At 51.9% G+C, this 21,497-nt stretch overlaps 3 protein-coding genes across 15 annotated transcripts in view; 1 reads left to right on the top strand and 2 right to left on the bottom strand.

The window, feature by feature from the left end:
* The window catches only part of GBF1 (golgi brefeldin A resistant guanine nucleotide exchange factor 1), a 136,613-nt gene extending 134,555 nt beyond the window's left edge, over window positions 1-2,058 (bottom strand). For 4 of the 13 annotated variants that reach the window (XM_064269380.1, XM_064269383.1, XM_064269381.1 and 1 more), the window contains exon 1: window positions 1,335-2,057. The gene's annotated coding sequence lies outside the window, so the exon portion shown is untranslated. Of the gene's footprint in view, window positions 1-1,334 lie in introns of all 13 variants that reach the window. The other 9 variants (XM_064269387.1, XM_064269384.1, XM_064269385.1 and 6 more) reach the window with 4 other exon arrangements.
* Window positions 2,059-14,678: 12,620 nt separating this feature from the next.
* On the top strand, window positions 14,679-17,352 carry PITX3 (paired like homeodomain 3). Its single transcript, XM_064269394.1, has 3 exons — window positions 14,679-15,141; window positions 15,302-15,504; window positions 15,996-17,352. Exons 1-3 carry the CDS (start codon window positions 15,024-15,026, stop codon window positions 16,581-16,583), a joined length of 909 nt encoding a protein of 302 aa, XP_064125464.1. The 5' UTR covers window positions 14,679-15,023; the 3' UTR covers window positions 16,584-17,352.
* Window positions 16,675-21,057, bottom strand: ELOVL3 (ELOVL fatty acid elongase 3). The gene is made up of 3 exons (XM_023546790.2): window positions 19,478-21,057; window positions 18,679-18,830; window positions 16,675-18,421 (listed from the first exon to the last, which is right to left on the bottom strand). The coding sequence occupies exons 1-3, from the start codon at window positions 19,672-19,674 to the stop codon at window positions 17,991-17,993; spliced, it is 780 nt and encodes a 259-aa protein (XP_023402558.1). The 5' UTR covers window positions 19,675-21,057; the 3' UTR covers window positions 16,675-17,990.
* Between the last annotated feature and the right edge of the window lie 440 nt (window positions 21,058-21,497).

The following is a 21,497-nucleotide window of genomic DNA, read 5'->3' on the forward strand; positions in this document are numbered from 1 at the left end:
CAGAACTAGGCCACAAATCCTGGTCACATACTAAAACTAATGCCGAGTACAAATAACATTTATTGAGTGCCCACTACATGCCAAGAGGTGTTAAGTTGTGCCTGCTTTTAACTGTACGACATGCTGTAACTAGGTCACTGCACATACATGCTACCACTTTTGAGAAGTGCATAAAATGAACAGAGTAATCCCCGAACAGATGTTTCCATTTGTATCATCCACAGAGCCTAGAGTAGGGTCTTGTATACCTGAATTTATTAAAAGCATACACGTTTCTAAGTTGTGCATTAAAAAACACTATACTATTTCTCATTTCTAAGACCACGCTTTACCCTTAGGGAATTTTTACAACTTTACAACACAGCAGTTTATCAAAGGTCATCACAGTGCCATAAACTGCACTCTTTGGGGTGATGTTTGGGATTATGTTCCATCATTCACCCTACTACTTTTAAATTGATCCAACGTCTCTCATGATGCTTTTCACCCACTAAAAATAATAGACCAACAATACCAAACTTCGCCAGATTCAAATCCCTCTCTGCTCTCCAGCCAAATATGTTATAACAGAATGGCTTCCTTGTGATTAAACCTCATCTCCCTAGGCCAAGGGAAGAGAAGACCTGGCAGGAAGGGAGGTGAGTATGCCAACTAAAAAAAATACACCAGAAGAGATATTTGTAAGAGACTGTATAAAAGAAGGAACAGGCTCAGAAGAAGTCCAGTGTTTACATACAGATCCAGACTGGCAGTTGAGTTGTCCTATAAGAGGAAAGCCTTCTCATAGCCCAGCCCCTCATGCTGCTGGCCTCAACCCTTCCACACCTCTTCTCACTTAGTGTAGGCTGCACTCGTTCACCATCCAGTATTAATGAGGCAGTTCAGTTGTATTGAGACAATCAGACCTAACTGGACGCTATATACGATCTAGAGGCTCTCATATCTAAGCTTTAAAAACCAACCCTTAAGAGTAGATACAATGCTGCTTGGGTTTGTTTTCAGCTTTTGAGGACTGGGCTCTTCGCGACATAGAAAGCTTCGGAAGAGAGGAGTTGAAGGCTAGGTTACACCTGGGAACACAGGAAGGATTCGGGCACCCGCAAGGTATCTCAAGTCAGAGCTGAATCGCCTCTCCTGTAGCAGGAACCTGACCTTTGCCCCCTCTACACCTCCAAGTTCCCTACCACAACAATACATCCCTCGTCTTACTCCTGCCCTCTGAGCCCTTAAGCCACCCCAGACCGTCCAACTTAAGGGCCTTCTCCTTGTATTCCCTATCGCGATGTCAGGCCGACCTTCACGACACTGGAACTCTACAGGGAGACTTCGCTGACCTGTCAGCGGATCCAAAATGGCGGGGCCTAGTCCCAGGACCGGCAGCTGCTGCTCATGTCCAGCCCGGGCCCCGGAGGTGTCTCCAAGTGGCTCTTCCGGCTCTGATGGTAGGTGGAAGAAGGGAAGGAGCCCGCTTCCTAGAAGTTGAGTCCGAAGCCACAGTGGGACCACGAAGTCGGCCGGGATAAGTCGGCCGGGCCGGGCGGTGGAGCCGGCTACCTTCCCAGTCAGCTCACTGACGTGGTAACTAGCCTCAGTCTAGCCCGCTGCCTGGTAACTGCGCGAGCCCTACCGCACACAGCCAATCATAACTTTGTACTATGAAAAGTGGCATTCCAGTTATCCAATCGAAGAAAGGAAATAGGCTTCAGGAGGCGGGGAGTGCCTAACTAGGCGAGATTACACGGGACAGAAAAGGGTAGATAGGGGACAACCAACGGATACTAGGACTCCCTGACTGACAATTACAAAAGCCAATGAACAATGAGGAATTGTGCGGAGCTGTTGGAGAGGTGGAGTTCGGTCGAGTTCGGTTGCAGTGTGCGGCTTGACAGTGGCTGCTGGGCATTATGGGGAGAAAGACAACGATTTGCTGGAAAGGGGGCGGGGTCCTTTTTGAGCCTGAGCTGGCGCCCCGACTTCCCCGGGACACACCCATTCATAGTCACCTGAACCGAGACCAAGCCCCTTAAGGGATCATTCTTTTTCAGGTGGTGCTGGGCTACCTCCATCGTAGGATCAGTTCGGCGTTCTATCTCCACCCTCCCCACCCCCGCCCCCTTACCCCACCTGCCCGCCTCCCCCGTCTGCCTGTCTGCTATTTGGCTTTTCATGGGTGTCTCGGTTAGCATCCCATCCCAGTTTCTGCGTCATCTGTCCCATTCCTATCATCCAGAAATACAGAAAATGGAAAATGACAGAAACCTTGGATATCTAATTCAAGGGTCCTCATTTTACTGAGCAGGAAACTGAGGCTGGAAAGGTGGCCCCACGTTCACACAGGTAGTTAACAGCAGAGCAGAGGGATAAACACAAGTATCCTCACCCTCAGCCCAGCTAGCTTCTTCACTGTCGCTCTCTACCTCCTATACCTTAATCCTATCAGGCTGTGACTCTAACTCTGCCCCCTAATATCAAGCCTCAACGCTCACTGTTATTAGCTGCCTTAGACTCTGCCCCACTCATGGCAACCTCATACACAATGGAAGGAAATGCTGCCCAGTCCTGCACCAACCCCATGATAGGTTGGGGATCTGACCACTGTGATCCATAGGGTTTTCGTTGGCTGATTTTCAGAAGTAGATCACCAAGCCTTTCTTCCTAGTCCATCTTAACCTGGAAGTGTTGCTGAAACCTGTTCAACATCACAGCAACACCAAGCCTCCACTGACAGACAGGTGGTGGCTGTGCACCAGATGCACTGGCTAGGAATCAAAACGAGGTCTCTCATATAAACCAAAAAACCAAACCCACTGCCATCGAGTCGGTTCTGACTCATAGTGACCCTATGGGTCAGAGTAGAACTGCCCCGTAGAGTTTCCAAGGAGTGCCTGGTGGATTCAAACTGCCGACCTTTTGGTTAGCAGCCATAGCACTTAACCACTATGCCACCAGGGTTTCCAAAGTCTCTCATATAGAAGGTGTGAATTCTACCATTGAATCACCAATACCCCCTTCAACACACCTTACCTACAAGGAAAAAAAGCTAATCATACAGGTTAGATCATGTCACCAGTGACAGGAAACTGAAGTCTTTCCTGATTGCTATAGAAATACTAAGAAACCTGAGGGCTGGATGCCCACTACAGTCTTCACTTTACTGCTCCCAGCTGCCTCTTTTTCTTGCAAGAGATGACAGAGGTTACTAGAATATTCAGAACTGCCTAGAAGTGAGTGTAGGAAGAAGATAGGAGGATGAGTTTTCTCCTTGCATGTTGAATGGTGCAATTCCCAGCCTATCTGCTGAAGTGGAGCCCACGTGCTCCTGCAGACCTGAAGAAGCTGCTGAGGGGCAGTGAAGAAAGATACCAATCCTCTCCCCGTTTCCTCCCATCTATGGATGACACAAACCCAAGGAACCTCCATACCTAACCTCATAGGAATGCAGTCTCAAGACCAGGCAACCAGGGACCATCCATGTGCTAGGTCCTCTAATTTGAAGAACCCATCAGACATGATATCAGACCTGAAGAACTCCTCAACAGCTCTCTGCACATGGATGTTGGCCTCCTGGTCTCTGGGCCCAGCAGAGAATCTTTCCTCTTTCACCCAAAGGGAGTCAGGGAAAGAAGATACAACCACCATAGCACCCTTTCCACAGCATCTCTAAGCCGTTTTCCTCTTCATTTCAAAACTGAGAGTTGATCTGGACCTGTCTCAGATTGTGAGGTAATGGATAGCCAACTGGAAAATCCTCTAAGTTAGCCAAAACTCCCTACTCTCCCATCTCTACTCCCACATACTTCCAGAAATTCACCAACCTTGCCTAAAAACGTGAAGTGTGATTGTAGGTTAGAAATAAGGAGGAGAGTGATGACAGTGCTGTAGCCCCTCCTACCCACCAACCATCATCTCACCAGGCAGAACATCTCCCTCTTAGATTTCAGTATGACATGTTTATTGAGTTTCTACATTACGCCTAGGGATATAAATATGAGGACATGGTCCTTGCCCTCCTAAATCTCAGTCTAATGGAGGACAATATATAAGCTGATCCCTTCAATATGGTGGATGGGGTAATAGAGGTTACTTGCAAGGAGGATCACAGGAACAATAATAGGCTAGACATCTGATTCAACCCAGCCTGACTCCACACACTCCTTGGGGTTCTGTCTTGTCCCTTGCAACTCCCTAACCAGCAAGCAGGAAGGTCACACCTTGCTCACAGGACTGAACTGGGTACCACTAGGGGGAAGCCAGGCCTGTGAGGCTGGGAGAGCAGAGCCTGGGCAAGCCGTGGAAGCAAACCGACAGGCAATCCGATCACACCTCTGAGAAGAGCCCTGAGGCCCAGCGGAAGCCTCCTTTAATTATCTGGGTTGGGAGGAATGATAGTTACTTGTCCAAGGTCACTCCATGATGGTGTGGTTGGTAGCAGGGTTGGAATACCCGCCTTGGTCTGTCTCATTTCAAAGCTCTGCTTTCTTGATGAAGCCACCTTCCTTGGAAGAGAGGAAAAAAGAGGAAAGAGAGAGTAGAAAAGAGGAAGAGAGAAAGATGGGAGGAAAAAGAGGTGCAGCAAGTCAAAGAAGTTAGTCTCAACGTGGCAGATGAGGAAGGAAAAGGACAAAAAGGAGCTAAACGGCGGAAGAGAAAGAAGAGGAAATAAAGGCGAGAGTGGGAGGATTGGAGCAGAGACAAAAGGGCGGAGAGACGGACAGCGACAAGTGGAGAAAATCGGGGAAACTTGAGCGGAGGCGAAGTCTGAGCGCAGCGATCCGGAGGCCCCTCCAGGCCGGTGCGCCCTCCCATCCGGCGCCCCAGCGGCCCACCCCGGCAGCCCTCTCCCCTGGCACCTCTTCATTCTCTCTAGGTGGCAGCCCTGCCCTACCTAGACGCCCTCCAGCCCTGACTCCCCGGGGCTACCCAGCCCGCTCTACTCTCGCGGGCTTGCCTCTGCCACTGTCCTTACCCGAGCCGAGTCCCGGCCACGTGGGGAGGGGAGTGGCCCAGTTGCTGAGGCTTGCCTCCGATTGGCCAGGGGGCGGGATTCTTGGCGGGCCGTCGGCCGGACCCCTCCCCCGAAGGCGGGGTCTGAAGACTCACAGCTGGAAAGGGCGGAGTCCGGGGAGCGCAGCTGGAAGGGGGTGGGGCCCGACCCGCGAGGCGCTCGGCGGCGGGCTGGGGGCGCCCTGGCCTGCCATAAAGTGAATGGGCGCCGGCGGGGGGTAGCAGTCCGCGGTAAGGCTCACGCTCTCCCTCCGCGAGTCCGGGAGCGCCAGGCCAGTCGGCGGCCCGGGCGCAGGGGGGCGGCCCCCACCCCGGCCGGGTGCCCGGCCCCTGGCCCCTGCCTGCCCTCCAGACCGCCGCTGCCGAGAATCTGCCTGCTGCGGGACGCACTGTGAGTGCTCGACCATGCGCCACGCAGGGGCTCCCTGGACCAGAGGGCCAGAGATGAACCTAGGAATCCCTGAAACAGGACCTGGGGCGGCTGGACTCCGGTGCCCGGGGAACAAGGCCAGGCTGGGAGGGCGGACTGCAAACCTGGGGCGAGGACTTGGAAAGAGGGAAACTCGGGGTCAGGACCTGAGGGACCAGAAAAGGGAGACTCGGGGGACCCTGAGGGAAGCCGGAGCCCTGAAGCCAGGACAGGGGCTCCACGAGGCAAGGAGTAGAGAGTCGGAAACCATTACCAGAAAGCGCCCTGGAATCCCGGGGCGCGGGGCAGGCGGCCGTGGCAGCCGAAGGGGTTGCTGAGGTCCTGGCCAGCATGGCGAGTTCTTCGCTGCCGCCCAGCATGGGGGCAGTTGGCGGCGCCTGACGCCCTTCCGCCCGGGCTCAGACCCCTGGTCGCACACGCTTCCCTTCTTAGCTGCTCCGCAGTTGGAATGGGAGCTGTGTTGGGAGAGTCTGGCCGCGACCGGGTCAGATGGCCGCTGTGCGGGCACAGTACCGAGGCTAGGCGGCCCGAGTGACTGGGCGGCGGGTCTGGCGCGTCCGGCTTAGGGTGTCAGGGCCTGGATGGGTCCCGGCCTGTGGCCGCTTCGGAATCGGACGGAATGCCTGCGGAGCGGGGCTCCAAGTGGACAGAATGTCCGGAGAGACGAGGTGGGTCTCGCCCAAGCAGGCTCTGTGGCGGGCAGCCAGACAGAATGTCCCTGGCCAGTGGCATGACCGTTTACCCAGCAGCGCCTGCCCAGCTGCTGCTTGTGCGGTGGGGTGGGCTGCAGTGGGTCGCCTAGAACCCCAGTTTACACTTTGCAAACTTGTTTCTGCTCTCCAGGGTCTTGGGGGGAGGGGGGGCGGGTGGAGCAGGGATTGAGAGTAAAGGTTGCAACTTGGCCTTGAGGTGGGGTCAGGGACGGATTATCCACTAAGTAAAATAGGTACAGGTTTAATTGTGCTTATTTACTAATCTGTAGTGCACAATTTCACGTAGGTTTCACCACATCTGTGAAATTGTGCGCTACAGATAAGTAAACACAATTAAACCCATTTATACCCTGCTTATTTACTGTAAACTGGTGCATACCATGCTTACTGGTTAATCCGCCCCTGTCAGGGTGGCAATGGGAGACATTCTCTCTCCAACCCACAGTAGACCAGAGCATCAACCTGACTTCCTGAATTGAAATCTAAGGAGAGAATGCCATGATGGAACTGCTAGTAGGAATCAAGACCAGGAAAGGAAGGAAGGAATGGCAATGGGAGGTCAGAGAGAAGCCAAGCACAAGTCCCTGACAGCTTTGGCTTCCTCACAAACTCAGAGTCAGCCCCCAATTCTAGTGCAGCTGATCAGGCACCCCCAGACATCTTTGGCTGGATCCCAGCTCAGCTTGCTAAAGGCTCCTTCCCCACAGGGGGCAAGAGCCCAGGCAGAAAGTAGGAACTGCAGCCTCTAGTCCCTTAGCAACAAATCCTATGGTCCTGTTTCCCTTTTTGCTTTCTTGACTCCACCATCCTCAACACCACTCTGGTGGCTTAGAAAAAGTAGGAAGGAGACAAATGGAATTCAGGCCCATATGACCCTCCAAGCCTGATTGGAAAGGATATCTCAGTCGTACCCAACTACCCCCTTCGCTTTCCCTGTGGCTGCGGGAGGGCCCTGACTTCCCTGACCCCAGCTGAAAAGGACAGAGTAGAAAGAACTCTCCAGAGTCCATGTGAGTGAGTAAAACAACCCAACCAGGGAATGAGTTTTTATGGGGGCAAATGCAAGGCAATGTGTTTAGCAATGAGTAAACAAGTGGGTCTCAACCTTTCTCACTCTCTACCCATGAGTGACAGACAATACATACAACTCACACATATCCCTCCATCCCTCAATGTTTAAGTTTGCTTTTAGGGTCGCTATGAGTCAGAATTGACTCGACGGCACTGGGTTTATCTCCATCTAGGGCATAATTTCTTAATCTTTTCTTTTTTTTTAACCACTTGTCCTTTTTTGGTAAACATAGAATCACACCCCAATTACCCCCACCAGATTCTGATACTCTTTTCAGGGGCTTGTGCTGTCATTACCTTTGAAAATCACTGAAATTATGGGTGAAATGAAAACTTCTGAGTCAGGAAGGGAATAAGGGAGGCATTACCTTCACCCAAAGTTCTACTTTTGACAAAAAGATGAAAAAGCAATGGCATTATAATAAAGATGATTAGAAACAAAAGAGAGGCTCCTTCCCCACTCTTGCATAAAACCACATAGCTGAGTACATGTCTGGTCACTGGTCCTTAAAGAGACCTAGAGAAGGGTCAGAGAATGGTAAGCAGAATGGGGAGCCAGAGGCTGCTGAAGAGAGCAAATTTCAAAGCTTAGACCTCTGGAAGGTGAGAGAGAATGGAAATCCACAAAATAAGGAAAGGTCTAGATGAGCTAAAGACTTGTTTGGTCCCCAAATCCTGAAATCGGAGGGAAGGAGTCCTCTTTAAACAAGAGTGATGCAAGTTTAGAATGAATAGGAAAATGTTCTTTGGCACACAGTGGGCAGCAAACTTTCAGAGCTCATTTCCAGAGAGGTGGTAGGAGCAGGAAGTAGAAATGGAATCTTTTAGGGCTTGGGAGGATCAGTGCGTATCAGAGCCACAAATGGCTGCTAGGGTAGAGGGGGCGAGAAGTGGAAAGAGTCTGTCTGGTCACTGATCTTAGGAGAACTGGGTTCAAATCTCCTCTAACTATCTATTCAAACTTGCACAAATTCTTGCCTTCTTAGAGATGAAATGGGGATGACCATTTCTGCCATGTAGGATGGTTGTAAGAGCGAAATGAAATCATGTACAGTGAAGCCTATGGGAGCCAGAACTCGACAGGACTGCCTTTTTTCCAGGTTTCTCAAGTTTTCCACCTTTGACAGGGTGCGGTCTTAGCACGTTTCTATTTTTCCTTTTAGTGGAAAGTATTTTAGTTTTCCTTCTCTGACAGGTTTCCACCTTACGCAGGTTCTGGTTTTCACAGGTTTTAGTGTATACGAAAGCCATTTGCAAATGGAAAAGCACCATAGAAATAAGGGGCATTATTGCTATTATTATGCCCAAACTGTAAGTCCCCTGTAATGACAGAATCCTTGACTTGGAAGGGTGGGGTCTCAAGCCTTAGAGTAGCTTGGTCACATCCCTGATCCAGCCACAGAAAAGTTCTAAAAGATAGATGGGACACCCTCTCCTAAGCTTCACATGCCAGCCATCACCCCCTGTCCTCCGGAAAGAGCTCTGGGAAGCTCCCCAAATACTCCACCCCTCTACCAGGCAAAACATCCTGATCTGATTCCTGTCTACCCCGTGCTCAAGGATATGAATATGAGCCCAGGATCCAGCCCAGCAAAGGGAGGGCAGGAGCAGCAGGCCAGAGCTGAGTAGAAGGGTGGGCACAAGAGAAGATAGGGGCCACTTAAATCTTTGTTTCTTACTTTAAATGATGCCTCCCAGAGTGGGGTGAGGAGGCAGTAACTAAGCTGAAGAATTCAGTAGGTCCTGAGCTTTGGCAGTGTCTGGAGTGTTCAGCCCGTGGTCACCTGCAGGGACTAATGATAAGAGTGATGGGGAAGGAAAGGAAAAGAAGATGTGGGAGTGGGGTGAGAGGGAGCACTATGGAAGAAAAAAAAAAGATAGGGAGAAATCACTTTGGAAGCTCTCCCCACCTCGCCTTTTCCATTGTTATCCTACCCTGGGCCTTCTTTACTTTACATCTTTTAGTTAATAGTTTTCCCTGTCCAATCCATTCTGCTCACTATTGCCAAATAAAGATCCCAAAGATGCCAGTTTTATGTCACTCCCATACCCAAAGGCCTCCAGTGACTCCTACTGCTTGGAGTAATGCTTCTCAGTAGGTGATGTAGTAGGATGAGGGCAGTGCAGGAGTGGGAGGGGCATGACACTGCTGGCTAAAACATGGCCTGCTTTCCTGGTACATTGATGTCACTTGAAGATGAGAGGCTTTATTTTTATATTAAAATATCCATGACTAAAGTATGAAATAGAACATAAAGCTGGAGATCTCATAGAAATTTCATACTGGTGGCAGCTGTTTCAGGTTGTACTCCTAATCTCCCAGGGTGAATGTGTTCTCTTACTGGTCTTAGAGGCTTTTTTTATGGAAAAACTGAAGACATGTTAGCCTAGACTATCAAATCAGAGGCCCTCTCAGCCTGACCCATTTTTCTCTTCTAATCTCCCATTGCCACACTGAAACTCTGGCCAAGCTAGCCTCCCCATTGCCTTCTAAACCTGTCAGCCCATTCCTAATACTGCTCTATTATTTAGAAGGTCCTGTCCCTTCTCTGCCTTTCCAACTCTCAGCTCAGCCGTATGCCTATATTCTCTGAGCCCCTAAAACCTGATACCATCTTACATGGGCTTCCATCTCTCCGATCTTCCACAATCTGAGTCTCAGGCCATGCAGCCCATCGTTTCATCCTGTGCTCTGTTTGCTTCCCAAACCGTAGGCTCCTAGAAATTAGAGTCTGTGCCTTACCACTCTTGGGGATCCCTCTTAGCACTAATAATTGCTGCCAAAAAGAAGAAAGGAAGGGAAGGGTGTGGTGACCCGTTTCTCCGATCCCTGATTCACCCCTTACTACCTAAAGTGCATTGAATCATTGCTGCCTCCACTTAAGTCTTGGAGTTTCATTTTGGGGCTGTGAGCCCGGTCCATAGCTGTCTTCATTTGTTCCCATTTGTGCACTGCTGTTCAGCCAACCAAACAGTCTGGGTGTTCAGCCTCCCTAAGGAACATGCAGCCATGCACACTTAAGGACCACACTTCAGTTTCAGGTTTATAGGGTGGTTCTGTACCAGTTTGGTGCTCTGATTTACACCTGTTCTCCAACTTGCTGCTTGCTGAGCTAAGTCTCAGCATCGCAACTCTAGCCCCTCTTATTTTTCTCTTCATTCAGTCCCTGTAAGAGAAAGGTTTTCTACCATTTGATTTCCAGGTTGTGGCCCCTGTTTTGGGCATTATTTTTGCAACCACTTGGGGGCTGTCTGGCTGTGCCCCTGGTTTACCCCTCTGGCTTCAAGGTGAAAGCAGGCCCACACAGCAGTTGTCTTCTTGCCATGAGCTCATGTCCCTTTGTAAAACATAGCCTCCCCATTGTGGCCTTTCTGACTTATGATAAGCTCTGCTCTCCACCTTAATATATCCTGGATATTTTGTTCTGGCTGCAGCCCGTGACAGGCTGTACTTTAGAATCAGACCTATAGACTCTCTGTTCTCCCTAAGGCTGGGATTGCTACCCTGACACCAGTGGGCCTGGGCCATACATCCCCAGCAGGGTGTGTTAGAAAGGCCAGGAGCAGGGCAGGCAGCCCTTTGCCAGAGCTAGACTCATCATCATTTTTATCTCTTGACTCCCTTTGGCCCTGCTTTGTATTTCCTACCAGCATCAACCAATCCTGCAGTGTCCAGACCTATTGCTGTCCCTATCCACCAAGAGAGGCGAAGTCCCTGGCCTAAGTCCCAACTACCAGCTTCCTGACCTCTAGCAGTTTGGGGGAGCTTAATCCTCAGCCAGCCTGTCTCCAGCTCAGACAACAGCTTTGCACCCCCCAGCCTTTGCCTGACCCGCCCACCCGGACATGAGTCTGACAAAGACCTATGCCTCTACCCCTTATATCTCTCTATTGCTTGCCTAACTTTAGCCTTCTTTCCTTCTTTTTTCAGTTTCATAACTAGGGCTCTTCACAGCCTTGTCCCCTCTCTCTGCTATTACTAACTCATTCAAGAACCTGAAGGCTTCATTCTTTCCTTTACCAGTCCCTGGTCCCAAAGTGGTTCCCATCCTGGGTTACTCTGCCCATTTTACTGTTACCCCATTGACTGGATCCTCCTTTGTGTTTGGAACAGAGTTCACAACACACTTTTACATCCCTCTCTAAAATGCATTATTGTTAATTGCCACTGAGTCAATCATGACTCATGCAGAACCCATATGTGCAGAGTAAAACTGCTCCATAGGGTTTTCAAGGCTGTGACCTTTCAGAAGTAGATCACCAGGCCTATCTTCTGAGGCACCTCTGGGTTGATATGAACTGCCAACCTTCTGGTTAGCAGTCGAGCACTTAACCAGTTGTACCACCTGGGAACTCCTTCTGTTCACCAGAGAAATTCTTCACTGGGAGATATAGTGCCTAGGAGAAGGATGGGGAGGTGAACCACCCAAGCAAGGGCAAAGATGAGGATTTGATATTATTCACTGCTCAATCCCCAACAGCAGATATACCAAAACCAAACCCACTGTGGATGAGTCAATTCCAACTCGTAGTGACCTGATAGAACAGAGTAGAACTGCCCCATAGGGTTTCCAAAGCTGTATATCTTTACAGAAGCAGGTCGCCACGTCTTTCTCTTTCAGAGTGTCTGGTGGGTTAGCAGCAGGGTACTTTAACCACTGAGCTACCAGGAATCCTTGCCCGCAGATAGAAGGTGGTAAATAAACGTTTGTTTAATAAAAAAAAAAAAAATTCTCTGATAGAGTTTTACTCTATCTGTTATTACATGTTATGCTTTGTTTAAACCTTATAACAATACTGAAGGTAGGTAGAGAAGGAATCATAATCTTTTTAGAGATGAAGAATATGCCCAGAGACGTGAAGTAACTTGTCAAGGTCACATAACTAGTAAATTGGGGAACCAGGACTTGAACCCAGATCCTTTTGACTCCAAGCCTTATTTCTTCGGGCTATACCAGATTAAATCTCCTCAGTGGGGCTAAGCAGTGTCTATCCTCTCTTCTATCCTCTCTCCTCACCCCATCTTCTTGCTCCAGCATTCTCATGCCTTCTCCCCACTCAGCAAAGCAGGCTCTCTCTGGCAGCCACTTAGTGTAGACCACTCTCGTGGCCCCCCTTGGCCTCCTCCTCTCCCACACAGAGTCCTCAGTTCCTGGGGCTGAGAGCTAAGGTTCAGAGGGGCCAGAAAAGGGAGGGGGAAGGGAATAGCTAGCTCTAAAACAGCCCAGGCAGCTGTCCCTGTCACAGAGAGAGGAGACTGTGTGACGGTGTGTGTCTGTCTGCCTGAATGTGGCAGCACATGTGTGGGAGAGTGTGTGTTTGTGTGCCTCTAGCTCCAAGTGCAAGTGCTTATTATGTCTGAGTAGGGGCCCGTGTATGTCTGCATGTGTATCTGTCTGTCTCTAGGAACACACAGCTTGAACTGTGCTTTCTGAGCCTCATCTTTTACTCTGGCCCTTATCCCTCCTCACCCTGCCTCCTTCTGCTGAAATAGAGGGTGAAACCAAGACCTAGGTATGGAATGCTGGGGAAAGGCAAGTTTGGAAAACTGGAAGCAGAAGGGAAGGATGAGTGGCGATGGTGGGATTTAAACCACCCCACCCCCCCAGGCAAAACCAACTGTCCCTCTTCCCGGCTCTGAGTTGCTGGGTGCTCCAGTGGCCTCTGGAGAAGTCCAGGGCATGGTTTGCATTTTGAGGGCATCTTGGATATGAAGTAAGGGGAGACTTCAGAGCACCACTTTTTCTGGCTCTCAGTTCTAAGCCTTTCTCCCTCATCTTCCCAGCTGATTTGGGAAGAGTTGTAGTTGAGGCTGCAACAGGTCCCTCCCAAGGGCATCTCCCTTCCATCAGAGCATCGGAGCATTGTTGGGCCAACGTTTTCCAGCCCCAATCCCCTGGCTCCTGACCTCAGACCTGGAAAGGGAGGTAAGCTGAGCACACCCCCACCCCTAGCCTGACTTCTTCCCTTCCTTCCCTGTTTCCCTCCAGCCCTGCCTCTTCAATCCCAAGAAAAGGTCCAAAGTCTAGTCTCCTCTGCCTGTGGAAAAAGCAAAGACTGTTTCTCAACCTCCTGTTTTGACCTCTGTCCCATTCCCAACCTGGCCTGAGAGGTGAGGGGCGGGGGTGGGGGGGGGGAGCAGCTGTGATCTCTGAGCTGGTGGAAGGGGGCATTACCAAGTGCAAATACAGGCTGCTGCCCATCTGCGCCTCCCGTAAAAAGGCTCCTAATAAATTCAGAACAGCCAAATGACACACATCTCAATCTAGACTAATCCAACACATTAATGCCATCCTGCACAGCCTGAATTAAGCCCCCGCTAAGGCACTGGGTGGGTTAAAGGGGAGGGGGTAGTGGAGGCAGGTGGACCCCTCCCACCCAGCTCTCTAATCCTGTCCCCCTGGTCCTAGCCTCCTTCAGTTCTTTGACCAAGAGGCATCCGGAGTGCTGAGCCCTATAAGTGCTCTTTCCACTTCCACCAAAGGAGTCCCAGGAAAGCCAGCAGGAAAGAAGTCCTTGCAGGGGAGAGTTGGAGAGGGCCCCGAGAAGGTTCCTAGGCAATGTCAGGCCAGGTTTTGGATAGGGAGAATAGGCAGGATGGTGGTTTAAAGAAGCCCACACCTACCACCTGGGCTGAGCCTAGTAGAGGCCATGCGTGAGGGTGGAGCCACGACTGGTGAGAAGACATGTGTGTCTGGTCAGGCACAGGAACAGACAGTGCCCAAGAGCCCAGCACTTTGCAAACTTGTTTTGATCCTGGAACCCCTTCTGGAGAGAAAGCAAATAAAATCTCTCCAGAAAGCATAAACAAAATAGACAAGAGCTAAGGTGCCCTATGTGAAGCAGGCCTAAGCAAGGCCAGGCTACAGTCCTAGCCCAGTCCCTGAGAGGGTTTCTGGGTAGTACCTCAAACACAATTTGAAAAGGCAAACCAAGAAAAAGTATTAGCTTAGGAGTCTCACAGACTTCGTTCAGATCCCAGTCCCACTACTTACAAGCTCTGTGACCTTAATCACATTACTTCAAGTCTCAGGTTCCTCACCTGAAAAAGGGTGCTAATACTTAATCTTGATTGATTCTTGTGAAAAAAAAAAAAAAGATTCTTGTGAGGGTGAAAAATAATGAGGTAAAGGCACGTAATACCCATTGTCGTTGAGTCAATTCCGGCTTATAGGGACCCTGTAGTGCAGAGTAGAACTGCCCCCATAGGGTTTCCGAGAAGCGCCTGATGGATTCAAACTGCTGACCTTTTGGTTAGCAGCCGAGCTCTTAACTACTTTGCCACCAAGGCTCCAAAGGCACATAATAAGTATTCATAGATGACAGCCGTGATTATTATCACGGGAGAAATATCAGACTTGTTTGACAATAAAATCTGTCCCAAGGGAAAAGAATAACATGTTTGGGTTGAGTCTCCAATGTGATTGGCTAAGGGGCGTGTTGAGTATATGGGGATATTATGAAGTTTTTTAAAGATGTGAGGGTGTTGTATATGGTGTGCAATAGTGTCCATTTTTGTGAATTCAATATTTATTGAACACCAACTGTGTACCAGGCACAGTTCTAGCTGCCCAGCAGTGAACAAAGTCTAGTTTATACATCTGTGCATAAAATCTCTGAATATAAGCCCTTTTCCCTTTAGGCTGCTATTTGCCCATTCTACCCTAGGGCAACCCACACAGCTGGATGGCTGAGAAAGGGGGCAGGGAATTTAGGGGGAAACACTACCAGAAATCTGATACCCCTGAGATTTTACCCCCATTAATGTGGTCTGTGTCTTCTCTTCCCTACAGATCCCTCCCTCCATGGAGTTCGGCTTGCTCAGCGAGGCAGAGGCCCGGAGCCCTGCCCTGTCGCTGTCAGACGCGGGCACTCCGCATCCCTCTCTCCCAGAGCACGGCTGCAAGGGCCAGGAGCACAGCGGTGAGCGCGCCCCCTTCTGGGAGTGGAGGAGATACAGCTCAATGCCTAATGGGGGTGGGATCTCCGGGTGGAAGCCAGGGGTCGGGGTGAAGAGGACCCTGAGTTGGGGGAACCTGAGCAGCCCTGGCGCCCTGTAACTGACCCCCAGCCCCGCCCCCAGATTCAGAGAAGGCCTCGGCTTCGCTGCCCGGCGGCTCCCCAGAGGACGGCTCTCTGAAGAAGAAGCAGCGGCGGCAGCGCACGCACTTCACTAGCCAGCAGCTGCAGGAGCTGGAGGCGACCTTCCAGAGAAACCGGTACCCAGACATGAGCACGCGCGAGGAGATCGCCGTGTGGACCAACCTCACCGAGGCCCGCGTGCGGGTACGGCTGATCCCGACCCCACTCCGACCTCCCTCTCGCTGCCGCTCACCGGGCAGCTTCGAAACCCGCAGCCTGTGATTCTGCCCGTCCTGCGCCATGCTCACATCCAGCACCCACTGCCCACACACCCCTACCGCTGCCACACGTCTTCTTCCCACCGACCGTCCGGCTCTGCTCTTACCCCACCCTCCCACCAGACCGCGTCTTTCTTCGCCCCTGACGCCGTCTCTTGTTCCCCAGTTCACCTCTCCTTGACCCCATCCTACTTCTTGCCCTGCCCGTGCTGCAGTCCTGACTCCCTCCCATCCCACCCGGTCTGGCTGCTCCGCGACCCCCGGCCGGGTCTCCAGACACCTCACCTTGTCTATCCTCTGCCCGGCTCCCTGCCCGCCCCCAAACCCCGCCTGGACGTCCACCCCCAGCCGCCCCGACTTGTGGGTCAGCCAACGCCGCTCCGCCTGGCCCTGACGGCCTTTCTCCCGCGCCCGCAGGTGTGGTTCAAGAACCGGCGCGCCAAGTGGCGCAAGCGCGAGCGCAGTCAGCAGGCGGAGCTGTGCAAGGGCGGCTTCGCTGCGCCGCTCGGGGGTCTAGTGCCGCCCTACGAGGAGGTGTACCCCGGCTACTCGTACGGCAACTGGCCGCCCAAGGCGCTCGCCCCGCCGCTGGCGGCCAAGACCTTCCCGTTCGCCTTCAACTCGGTCAACGTGGGGCCTCTGGCCTCGCAGCCCGTCTTCTCGCCACCCAGTTCTATTGCCGCCTCCATGGTGCCTTCGGCCGCGGCCGCCCCGGGCACCGTGCCAGGGCCTGGGGCCCTGCAGGGCCTGGGGGGGGGCCCCCCCGGGTTAGCTCCGGCCGCCGTGTCCTCGGGGGCAGTATCCTGCCCTTACGCCTCGGCCGCAGCGGCCGCAGCTGCAGCTGCCTCCTCCCCCTACGTATATCGGGACCCGTGTAACTCGAGCCTGGCCAGCCTGAGGCTCAAGGCTAAACAGCACGCCTCTTTCAGCTATCCCGCTGTGCCCGGGCCTCCCCCGGCCGCCAACCTCAGTCCGTGCCAGTACGCCGTGGAACGGCCTGTGTGAATGGCCCGGCCTGTGGATCACCCCCGGGGGTGGGGGCGATCGTTTACAACCTCCTGGGCATGGGGTCGTCTTGACTGGCTTGCCCCTACCCCAGAGTCTGAGAGGAGTGCTTGGGCAGCTGGTGGGCGGCCAGCTCAGGACAGGGACTTCACCTTCCTAGCCCTGAAGTGGGACTGAGCCCTACACACAGACCATGCCCTTGGGACTAAGGCCAGGAACAGGGACCCCAGAGGCCAACTCACCCTTGGTCTATCCCGCCTTCTCCAGACTCCATTTCCTCCATTTTCAAAGATAAATAAACGTGCGCGGACTCTCAAAAGTTTGATGACTGAGAGTTAGGCTGAGTCCTCTCCCAAACGCGAGCTTCATCTTCCTCCATTTTCTAAGGGAAGTCTGGGCTGAACAGGAGCGAGGCGAGAGTTCAGGCTCCTAGGGCTTTAGCTCCTTCAACCTCTCCGAAGACAGGAAAGCCTGGCAATTTCTGGGGAAAAGTGTTTATGTGTGTTTCCAAGGAGCCCTGGTGGCACAGTGATTAAGCACTGGGCTGCTAACCGAAAGGTGGGCAGTTGGAACCACCTCAAAATTAGAGCCTTGGAAACACTATGGGGCAGTTCTACTCTGTCCTATACGGTTGCTATGAATCCGAATCGCCTCGACGGCAACGGGTTTCGTTGTGTGTGTTTCCTGGAGAAAAGGTGAGCGTGTGTGTGTGTGTGTGTGTGTGTGTTTCCTGGAGAGAAGGAGGTTGTGTGTGTGTGTGTGTGTGTGTGTGTGTGTGTGTGTGTTTCCTGGAGAGAAGGAGGTTTAGTGTGTGGTTTGAGAGCCCGGGACCCACTTCGCGCTAGCATGGGCCAAAACTGGTGCTATGGCGCCACTTGGTGGTCTCAGGGAAGATAGCTGGTAGATCGGGACTCCACTGCTTATTTGCAGGTGTGAATAACATATGAGGGGGCAGACCTCCCTAACGTGGAATAGTGAAAATGATCCAAAATTCTGCAACCTAGGATGCTTGTATGATCACCCCACTGTCAGCAGCACCCTTCTTTTCCCAAATCCCAAAAGGACCACTCATCTTGTTGAAATCTTTAATTTAAAAAGTTGAGCAAGAAGTAGAAAGATTTCTGGACAGAAATACAAATAACCCAGCTCTGACGATCCTCCACAGTCCCACCCCATTCCAGGGCCTGTTTGGCCTTCACGTTAAAAACAGAAGCATCAAAGTAGCACACCACATCCCCACCCCAGGGATACTTCCTGTCTGCTATAACTTCTTGCCACCTTGGGGCATACATCCCACGGGGGAAACTATCCAGGTAAGACGCCCTAATCATTCTCCCAAACCTAAGCTCACTCACTCTGTGCCCTGGGGAGGAGAAAGCCTGGGGCTCTCTCTTTTTCTCCAACTCTTCACTGGCTCTTGGTCTTGTTTTTGACCTTGGGTGTGATGTAGGTTTGGTGGAAGAAGTGGGCAAAGAGGATGAAGTAGCTTGAATACATGACAAAGGACCAGAAGAACTGTTCCATTGTGGTGGTATCGCATCCCTGTTCATGCCTCCAGATGTACGTCAGGATGCCAGTGACGGCTCCTGCAAACATCTGCAGGATCTGCAAACTGGTGATAAGCATGGAAAGCATCCTGGGGAAATTCACTTTGGCAGCCTTCAGAGTGTAGTAGGTGTACATGATGGCATGCACGCCAAAGTTCATGGTCATGAACCAGCCACCAGCAGCCATCCTACTCTTGTATCCAAAGAATGTGAATATTAGCACCGTGCTGTGGTGGTACCAATGCACAAAGATGAGCGGCCGCTTACGCAGGATGATGAAGGCTGTGTCTCCTAGGAGATGGGAAGTCAAAGTTGTCACATCTCTCAGTGCTGGAGCCACACATACCCCTGCACCAGGTGTGGGGACACAGGGTAAACTCTCAGGGAGAGAAGGGAGGATTTGTAGCAGAGAGTCTGAAGAAGGGCTTGGGTGAGAGTTGTTAGGACCCAGGGGTTGGGAAGGGATTCTCCATGTGATGGGTGAGGGGAGGGCTCTGAGGAGGGACACAGGTCCCTGGGCACCAGAGAAACAAGGCCTTGACACTCACCAAGCTCAATGATCTTGCTGAAAACAAAGAGGCTGGACCAGAATCTGACTGTGGAATGTCTGAAGAAGGAGGTGTAGCACACAGATTGCTTTAGGCCCACCCTGAGTAGCACAGTCCCCATAAAGCTCCATGTCCTCACTGCCCCCAGGACACTAAAATTGGACAGAGAGAGAGAGGGTGTAAAAGTCATCTCCAGGCACCAATCCACCCTCTCTCAGTCCGGCTAGGTCACTAAGTTCCAAGCTCCGCCACTCGCCCATTCTTCAAGGAGGGATGGTCACAGCTTTCGAGATCCTGGGACCTATCTGGTAGATCCAAAGAATAGTATAGAGGAGTTGACAGCTGGGGAAGGACCAGGGAATGTGACTAAAGATTAGGCTAGAGAATGGGGTTCTTGGGATGGGGTAGGAACCTGAAAGGTGGTGGGTGGCAGGGTGGGGAATATTGAAGGTATTTGGGAGAGGTAACATGGGGAGGGGTAGGGGAAGTTACTAGAAGGTCTTGGGAGAGGGCATTAGGAGCTGGGACTATTACAGGCTAAGAGATTTGGTGGGAGTACACAGACCCCATGAAGCCAAAAAGGATGGAGCAGAGATGGCCAGTTTGGGGCCTGGGGAAAAAGGAAAACAGGATGATATGGGAGGGAGGTGGCAGCTGGGAGGGTAGCCCGGAGCTGAGAGAACATTACGGGAAGCATGTGATGCAGCTTGGGAGGTAGATGGGGGTTGATGCAGTTGAGGTTTCTCAAATGGGGATCTAGGGTCTAGAGGCATGCAGGGGGCTGGAAGGGGTGTCTTACCTGAAGATGGCAAGGCAGAAGGACCAGAGGATAAGAGGCATCTGTAGGTTGAAGCCCTTCCGTGCCTTCATGTAGTTTTGCCCCACCAAGATGAGCACGAGGTAGATCAGAGCTATGGGGAATGAGGTTGTCCTGGAAGGAGAAGGCAGAGAGGATGGGCTCATGGATGGGTACTGGCTAGAGGAATGCCCACGCATCTCTCCAGGTGGGACTCGCTCTGGGTTGGAGTCCCCGTTCTGCTACTTTTACTAGCTGTGTAAAAGGGGAATAATACTCCTTTCCTAGTAGAGTTAATGTATATAAATTACTTGGCACAGGGCAGGGGCAATGTCCAAAGTTTCTGTGATTTTTCCTCTGTTACTGGGCTTGGCCGTGCGTGACAGTTGTCTAGCCCATGCCTAGAACCAACCTGCCTAAGAATGTGGCAACTGCTTCTGCCTGGCTGGGCCATGGCAAATTGTCTGGAGCACAAAGTCAGCCCACACACACCTCTGAGGAACCATAGGGCAAAGCCAGAGATCCTAGGGAAAACTTGGAAGACCTCCCTGGCTTTTGCCTCCTTCTCCACAACAGGGACAGTGGGGCGTGTGGGGAACAATGAGATAATTGTGAAGGGCAGGTAGTCCCTGGGCACCACCACGACACATGCACGAGCGCACACACACAGCCACAAAGGATGGAGAACAGTCATCTCTATAAGGTCGGTGGCTGGTTTTTTTTTTTTTTTTAAGGAATTAGATCAACCTTATTTCTCAGCGACCAGATCTCACTGAGACTCTTTCTCCCTGGCTTTTGTTTTCTCCTGTATTCCTCTCCCCATCCTCTTATTTCTGCCTCCTGATCTTTCTTTCTTTCAGCCCTAATCTCTTTAAGGTGCGACGCCTTGAACAGCGGGAGTATGGAGCCAGTGCGGGGGAGCCCCATACATTTGCTTTTTAGGAAAATCATTGTCCCTCCCTGCCCCGCAATAGCACTCACCTGAGTCGGGCCCCCTGGCACGGCGCTTTCCCCCCTCCCTAAGTCTCACCAGTACTCATCCATAGGGAGCTGGAACTGCTCGAATTTGTAGGACTGGAACTGTTGGTCTATTTCCTGGGAGACATTCATGGCTGTGGCTATTTCGTTCTGCAGACGTCGAGGGTCGGAGTTTGTGGAGCTGGACCGAGTATGAAGCGAACTTCGGGGCCGGATGGAACGGACCCAGGACCTAAGGAACCTGGGGCCAGCTGAGTATAGCGTCCGAGGTATGCACGTGAGTTGCAACGTAGCGGGTGTTCACCACCGCAGCCGCCACCGCACTGTATAATGCGGAATTGCAAAGAGGCGACCCAGCAGGTGCACCGCCCCTCTCCGCCCGTTACCCAATCTGGGCCAAGATACGCCCCTGCCCCGCCCCTGGGCCGCATCCCGCTCTCTGATCGGTCAATTTCAAGGGCACTTCTCCCAGGCGCCCCGCACGCCCTTCCTCAAATCCCCACCGTGGACCCTCTCCCCGCCCACTTATCTATCCCTTTCTTTCCCAAACCGTCTACACCCACGTTTTTGGCTCTTCCCCTGACCGCTCTGTGGGTATCCGGACAGGCTGGTCCTCCCCTGGCGCTGCCAACCGTAGCCTTTGTCTGAGTTTGCTTCAATCCCTACCTGCCTGTCAGTGTGGAGGAAGTAAAGTGTACTCAGCCTCTGGCGTCTCCACCCAGTGACGGGGGCGTCAGTTTCCTGGCGCCCTAGATCCTGGGAAATCGAGCCCTGGGATGAAAATGAACAAGACTAGGGAAAGGTCAGCAAGAGCCTCTCCTGTAGTGCTGGCTGTCTCTTAGCTTTGAATCTGTGGTTGTGGGTGGGAAAGGGATGAATATTAATGAGTTTTATTATTGAGTTTGTTGATGTTGATGTTTGGGGAGGTGGTTATTGAGGCTGTTGTGGTTTCTTTACAATTTCCTGAATTCCAGAACTGCACCAGCCTGACACCCAACAATAACCTTGTGGAGGACATAGAGTCACCCTCCACGCTTCTGGGATT

This window comes from Loxodonta africana, chromosome 16 (genome assembly GCF_030014295.1).
Source record: "Loxodonta africana isolate mLoxAfr1 chromosome 16, mLoxAfr1.hap2, whole genome shotgun sequence".
NCBI classification, from domain to species: domain Eukaryota; kingdom Metazoa; phylum Chordata; class Mammalia; order Proboscidea; family Elephantidae; genus Loxodonta; species Loxodonta africana.

Bases quoted from the DNA above. Each gene is read 5' to 3' on its own strand.
- PITX3 (XM_064269394.1), top strand. From the start codon at position 15,024: ATGGAGTTCGGCTTGCTCAGCGAGGCAGAGGCCCGGAGCCCTGCCCTG. The intron at 15,142-15,301 runs GTGAGCGCGCCC...CCCCGCCCCCAG, and splicing joins CAAGGGCCAGGAGCACAGCG to ATTCAGAGAAGGCCTCGGCT. The intron at 15,505-15,995 runs GTACGGCTGATC...CCGCGCCCGCAG, and splicing joins TCACCGAGGCCCGCGTGCGG to GTGTGGTTCAAGAACCGGCG.
- ELOVL3 (XM_023546790.2), bottom strand. From the start codon at position 19,674: ATGCGTGGGCATTCCTCTAGCCAGTACCCATCCATGAGCCCATCCTCT. The intron at 18,831-19,477 runs GTAAGACACCCC...GTCCAATTTTAG, and splicing joins TTCTGCCTTGCCATCTTCAG to TGTCCTGGGGGCAGTGAGGA. The intron at 18,422-18,678 runs GTGAGTGTCAAG...CCCATCTCCTAG, and splicing joins CAGCAAGATCATTGAGCTTG to GAGACACAGCCTTCATCATC.